The sequence below is a fragment of the Prunus persica genome, chromosome G4 (genome assembly GCF_000346465.2).
Source record: "Prunus persica cultivar Lovell chromosome G4, Prunus_persica_NCBIv2, whole genome shotgun sequence".
In the NCBI taxonomy this organism is placed as follows: Eukaryota; Viridiplantae; Streptophyta; class Magnoliopsida; order Rosales; family Rosaceae; genus Prunus; species Prunus persica.
The window spans coordinates 14,969,562-14,976,376 of NC_034012.1; the positions used below are offsets into that span (position 1 = coordinate 14,969,562).

At 38.2% G+C, this 6,815-nt stretch overlaps 1 protein-coding gene across 1 annotated transcript; it reads left to right on the forward strand.

Moving 5' to 3' along the window:
- LOC18781396 lies at nucleotides 1-1,657 on the forward strand. Its single transcript, XM_007214668.2, has 2 exons — nucleotides 1-359; nucleotides 906-1,657. The coding sequence occupies exons 1-2, from the start codon at nucleotides 152-154 to the stop codon at nucleotides 1,505-1,507; spliced, it is 810 nt and encodes a 269-aa protein (XP_007214730.1). The 5' UTR covers nucleotides 1-151; the 3' UTR covers nucleotides 1,508-1,657.

Here is a 6,815-nt window from a genome sequence, read left to right on the forward strand (position 1 = left end):
ATCAAGCATAAGGTATAGTAATGGGTGCATTTGTTTGATTTAAACTCAGAAAGATCTGCAACTTTGCAAAGATAAAATACTACACCAGTTCGAGTTAACTAGAATTCACACAAACACACTCTCACTCAGTCACTCGGTCAATCAAACAGAGATGCATGCTTTGTGGGTGTCTTTGAAGGACAACGTCAGGTGCAATGGGAACAAGGTGGCAGATGTAGTTGGCCGGGCATCTGAAATATGTAACAGAAGAAACAGCAGTTCAGGAAAGGCAAATTCTGGTGGTGAAATTGTTCATGGCAAAGAGACTCCGGCCCGAGAATTGATGCACCGGGGAAGCTTCACACAAGCACAGCTATATGGTAAGTCTCATAGCTTTGCTCTGGTTTTGCTTTATATTACCAATGACAAAGATCTTTAAGGATTTTGAATTAAGTTTTCAGCAGTAAACTGCTGCATCATATCGTTGCAGCAGCAGCCATCTTCGAAGCGATAGGGAGAACTATAAATGGCGTAAATTCTTCCCTACTCCCTGCAAGAGTCCATAGAGTGAGGTTTTAGATGGAGACAGATGTTGTTTATAATTTTTCATGAAACCTCGTTAAACAAGATACAACGTAATCAAGTAGCTTTTCATCTCCATTTTTAAGCTCCACTTGTTAGACAACCACTAGACCCCATAAGCTTAACGTGTTAGGTAACGACCAAAAATATATGACAAGCAAAGCAAACACCATTATCATATTTTACAGTGTTTGCTTTATTACTCTCTTCTTCTGGAATTATTCATGTAGACTGGAGTGAAATCCTATATAGATACTAATACTATAAACCTAGGACTACCTTTCAATGCTTGGAATTACTGTTTCTTAAGGTACATGTCCTTCTTGTCTTAATTCTTTAATCAGAGCTAGACATTGGACACCCATCAAGGAATGTCATTGAGATGATTGTCCGAAGAGCAACGGCAAATCCATCAGAGCCATCAAACAGGATTAAAAGGGTCCTGAGGGTGCAGAACTCCATATATACGCTTGAAAGGTTTGAGAAGTACAGAGAGATGGTAAAGAAGATGGCCAAACAGAGATATATGAGGCATCCAAGAAGCACAGTAGATGGAAACGAGCTGTTGAGGTTCTATGGCACAACGGTAGCCTGCTGCAGTGGCAAGTCGAAGCGAGTCTCTGAGCTTTGTAAGGCTCCAAATTGTCAAGTTTGCAGGATAATTCAATCAAACTTTTACACAGAATATAGCTTGAGCAATGAGATTCAACTGAGTACAAGTAGCGAAAAATTCAGTGAAAACAGCATTATCATCACAAGGAGGAACAAGATAAAAAGGGCTGTAATAGTTTGCCGGACAATTGCAGGGAGCATGGTTAATATGACAGACAAGGAATATGAAGAGTCTGATTCAATTGAAAGCCAAAAGCTGCTTTCCACTTCAGAATATTTGATAGTGAGGAATCCCTCTGCAGTACTTCCCTGTTTTGTCGTAGTTTTCACCTGATATGTATTTGCTTGTAAGTTGGAAGCACAGCTCTTATTTCCATCAGTAGGCATTATGTAGCACAGAACAGTATATCAAGTTTAGCTTACCAGATTTGTATTGAACTTCCATCGAGATTTTTAATTGGTTTTATCAGGGATTTTGATATTGAAGGTCTGAAGATGTATATGGAAAAAGTTCCATGTATTATTGATGAAGCATGATCTTCTAACATAGTAAAGCTGTCACTCTACAAAAGATATCTTATCCAACCAAGAAAAAGAAAACGAAAAAACAAGAATACAAATGAGAGCTTACCAGAGGTTCCACCTCAGGGTTCCATATACAAGAACCAAAGACACAAATGTTCATGTGTTATTTATTTATTTATATAATACAAGCGATATTTTAAACTACAAGGGGGAGGGTGGTTTTCTCAAGGTGTCATGGAGATTCGAACCTGAGTTCACTGGTCTGCAAGTGAAGGCCCTTTTCCACTGTAGATAAGGTGAAAAACCAGCCATAATTAAAAATAAAAAATAAAAAATTTGCGGCTCAGTGTCTGAGTGAACCGGGGAAGGATAGGGGCTGTGAAGCACCTTGCAGCAGCTTGTTTTGGAGCTAAAAATTTGCAGCTACTTGTTTACAAGCCTGTGAAGCAACTTGGTAATCTAATTACCACACAGAAATAGGTTTTGAATATCCTCATATACATGCAGCTGCATAGAAACAATCAATTGAGGAAGCAATTTACAAATTAAAAGGCTATCTATGAGTCACACGGATCAAATCAAAGTGTCCCTTTAGGTCAATTATATGGACCCAACAAATATACAAAAGAACGAAATACAAACAGAGCAAAAATGTAAGAATTTACCAAAACTAGATGAAAGATCACTGCACAAGAAACCAGGAGATGGCTCTTGACAATTGAATTATTTTTGGCTTTGTAGTAAAAAAGGGACGTAGGGCAACCGGGTTTTTGGCTCCTTTCAAAGATTGGCCGGCAGTATCCAGATTTGGTCTTTCATATAAGATACAACATTCCTTAATTCACACACTTGTCTTTTGCTTAGTGGACAATGGACAATGTATCAGCATGCCGCCACGTTTGTGGCCTAAAACTCCACTGCTATATTTCATTAGTGCAAGTTAATTTTCAAGCAAAACAAGACACAATGCCGTTTGGATTCCAAGATCTTGCTTTGGGAAAATAGTGTATTTTAAGAATTTAATAAAATACGGTGCGTAAGTGGACAAAAGAGGAGTGAGAAAATCAGTACTTATTATTATATTCAATTTTATATTAAATAGAACAAAATAGGCTTTTCTGCAAGCGGCTTGTAATTCAAGTGGTTAAGAGTCTTTACCTTTGTGTGCAAGGTTTTAGCTTCAATTTTTCCCCCTCACCCGTTATCGCTTGTATAAAAAAAAAGGCTTTTCTTGTTTTTTTTTCTCTTTCTCAAAATTGATTCAGGTCCGCAGTTATCAGTATGCGTATAAAATATAAATGTGACTAACAATAACAGGATGGTACAAGGTATAATTATGGGTTATTTTGTTCGTATTAGAACTTAAAAAATCTGCAACTGGGCAAGGATAAAATAGTGCAACACTCTCTCGCTCAGCAACGCTCTCTCGCTCAGTTACACAGAAATAATGCATGCAATGTGGGTATCGTTGAAGGAGAATGCGAAGTGTACTGGGAACAAGGTGGCAGATTGGCCGGCCAGCTGAAAGATCTAACAAAAGAAGCAAAACACTACTTTAGGGAAGGCAAAATTTGATAGTAAACCTCCTGCACTACTTGTTCATGGCAGAGAGATTCCGACTCGGTAACCGGCATACCAGAGAAGCTACGCATCACAGCGATATAGTAAATAAATGTTTTGCTCTCATTTTGATTTATATGTATGTAGGCTTTTTATCACAAATGGACCTTCACGTTTACGAAATTATCACGAATGGTCCTTGAGGTTTTTTTTTGACACTAATAGTCCTTAACATTTGCGCTTTTTATCACAAATGGTCCCTGCCGTTATAAATTCTAGGGGTGGTTGCGGTTTGGTTACCGTGATTTTTTGGCCAAACCGCAAACCGACCGACTATTTGGGGTTTGGTGTTTTTTGAAATAGTAAACCGACCGCATTTTGCGGTAAACCGTATTGCAGTAAAACCACAATTTCGGTTGGTTACCATGAATTAACGGTTTAAACCGATTGACATATTTTGCGCCTAAATTATACAATTTTAAGTCTTTTAAGTTGGGTCTGTTTGTGTCATAAAAATCTAATCTTCCATACTTTTGAAACCTAGTTTTGAAGCTTCTTTTGAAGCCTTTTGAATCCAATCTTCCACAGAGTCAGTTAACGTTTTAGAAATAACTAAAGGGAAAGTCATACAGTCACATTGCTATATTCATCTCCAGTTACCCTGCGTGCCATGCTCATAGCCTATTTAAAGGTCTATAAAGGTTCCAATGGTTCTAAGCCCAAGCAGTGAGAATATTGGAATAAAATAAATAGACCAACACATATAACACACCAACACATTCTCAAATTGGAATAAAATAAATAGAACATAAAACACACCAACTTAGCCAAATTAATTATTAGCAAACAAATTTTAAAGGGTAAATAACATAATAATTATGTATTTATCAATTAGATTAGGTATGATCATAACCGTTAGATTAATCTAACGGCTATCAATTAATTAAAAGTACATATTTTTATTATTAATTAAAAAATGTTTGTGGTTTGCGGTAACCGCAAACTTGGAATTTTCCAAACCGCCACCGCAATTGCACTTGCGGTGCGGTTCCTCAAACTGCAAATTGCGGTCAGTTTTCCCGCTTGTTCGGTTCAAATGTGATAATATCTCAGTTGGTTTATGCGGTTTTTGGGTGTAAAATGACACCCCTAATAAATTCTGTTAAGTGTGACGTGGAAGATAAGTAGAGCCCACCTGTCCAATTACATTGTGACATGTGGATAAAAAATAATTAAATAAATTTTTAATGAAAATTCAATATTTTTTTTTTCTGCAACTTTTCATCCCCCTTCCATACTCTCTCTCTCCTCCTCTGCCCTCGCTCTCCACCCTTTGCTCTCCATCTCTTCTCCCTATCTCCTTCTCCCTCTGTTTTTTTCTTTCCCACTGCCACCTGCAAGAAAAATATGAGATATACAGTTGCTCTCCACCCTTTGCTCTCCATCTCTTCTCGCAACCCGCAACCCATCTCCATCGCATCTCTTCTTGTGTGCAAGGCCAGCGCTCAATGCTACATTGCCAAAGGAACAAGTTAATCTTGCAGATTGGGCAATACATTGTCGAAAAAAGGGAATTCTCGACGAAATTATTGATCCACATCTTAAGGCAGGACCCCCTATAAATCCTGAGTGTATGAACAAGTTTTCAGAGACAGCTGAGAAGTGCTTAGCTGATCATCGACTTGAACGTCCTTCAATGGGTGACGTGCTTTGGAACCTCGAGTTCGCACTTCAACTGCATGAAAACCCTGATGGAGAAGCAGTTGTTGCTCAAGATAAAGCAAATGATGCTTATGCAATTCACAATTCCACATTGACCATCGAGGAAGAGAGCACTGCAAGTGAGGCTACTGTAGAAGACTTAAACACAAGTGCAGTTTTTTCACAAATAGTGAATCCAAGAGGAAGATGAGACCAATCATGTAAACTATGCCTCGGTCACCTCTTTTTCTATATTGTTTTGTTTTCTGGCTAGGAATTTTCTTTTAGTAGGCTGTGTATTGATATCATGCCTCTTCAAATTTTTGTTTCTCACCTTGGTAGATACAAGAAGACAGAATGGAAACTTTTGCAGAAGTTTTTTGGGGCATGATCCCATCTCTCCACCTGGTAAATACCTATTTTTATTTATTTAAGGAATTTGTCGATTCTTGTTCAATTCTTGTTTTGGTTTCTGTATTTGAAGGAAAATAATGTGGCTTTCAAGTACCATGTGCCCTTAAATATGCCAATACCAATCAGATATGGGCAAAATGACAACACAGCTCATGTAAGCTTGTAAATTATAAAGTTGAAGACCAACTGTAAGAAGAGATTCGTTGGGCATGAGTTGCGGGTTGCGAGAAGAGATGGAGAGCGAAGGGTGGAGACCAACTGTATATCTTATATTTTTTTCTTGCAGGTGGCAGTGGGAAAGAAAAAAACAGAGGGAGAAGGAGAGGACAGGGAGGATATGGAGAGAGAAGGGTGGAGAGAGAGGGCAGAGGGGGATGAAAAGTTGCAGACAAAAAAATGGAATTTTCATTAAAAAAATTATTTAATTATTTTTATCCACATGTCACAATGTAATTGGACAGGTGGGCTCCACTTATCTTCCACATCACGCTTAATAGAATTTATAACGGTAAGGACCATTTGTGATAAAAAAACTCAAACTTTAAGGACTATTAGTGTTACAAAAAAACCTCATGGACTATTGGTGATAATTTCGTAAACGTGAAAGACCATTTGTGATAAAAAGCCTATGTATGCATTTCGGTACCATATTCAAATTTCTAAAGCTTTTGAAATTAGTTTTTAACACTAGTCAACTTCTGCATGCACTTAAGAAGGTTAAATTTTTGCAACCTTTCAAGTTATGGACATGCTGAAGTATTTCGAGGCCTTCAGCTACATATGACTGAAGTCCTATCTAGATTAGATAGCTATACACCTACGACTATGTATTTGCCAATGCTTGGAATTAGTGTCTAAGGTGACATTGGAAACCCGTCAGGGAACATCCTTGAGGTGACCGTCCAAGGAGCAGTTATGAATCCTTCAAAACCATCAAGTAGGATCAAAAGCGCTCTGCAGGTGAGGAACTCCATGGAAGCGGCTCGTACGTTGCAATGGAGAGTCGAAGCGAATCTCTGAGCTTTGTAAGGGCCAGACTTGTCAAGTTTGCAGGATAATTCAATCAAACTTTGACACAGAATATAGACTGAAGAATGAGATTCAATTGAGTACAAATAGCAAGGAATTCGGTGAAAGCACCATTACCATTACGAGGAGGAACAAGATAAAAAGGGCTGTAATAGTTTGCAGGACAATTGCAGGGAGCATGGTTAATATGACAGACAAGGAAACTGAAGAGTATGATTCAACTGGAAACCAAAACCTGGATTCTACCTCAGAATATTTGATAGTGAGGAAACCCTGTGCTGTGCTTCCCTGTTTTGTCATAGTTTTCACCTGATATGTTGCTTGTAAGCACAGCTCTTGTTTTCATCAGTAGGCATTATGTTGCACAAAACAGTATATCAAGTTTAGCTTACCAGATTTGTATTAGATTTGCA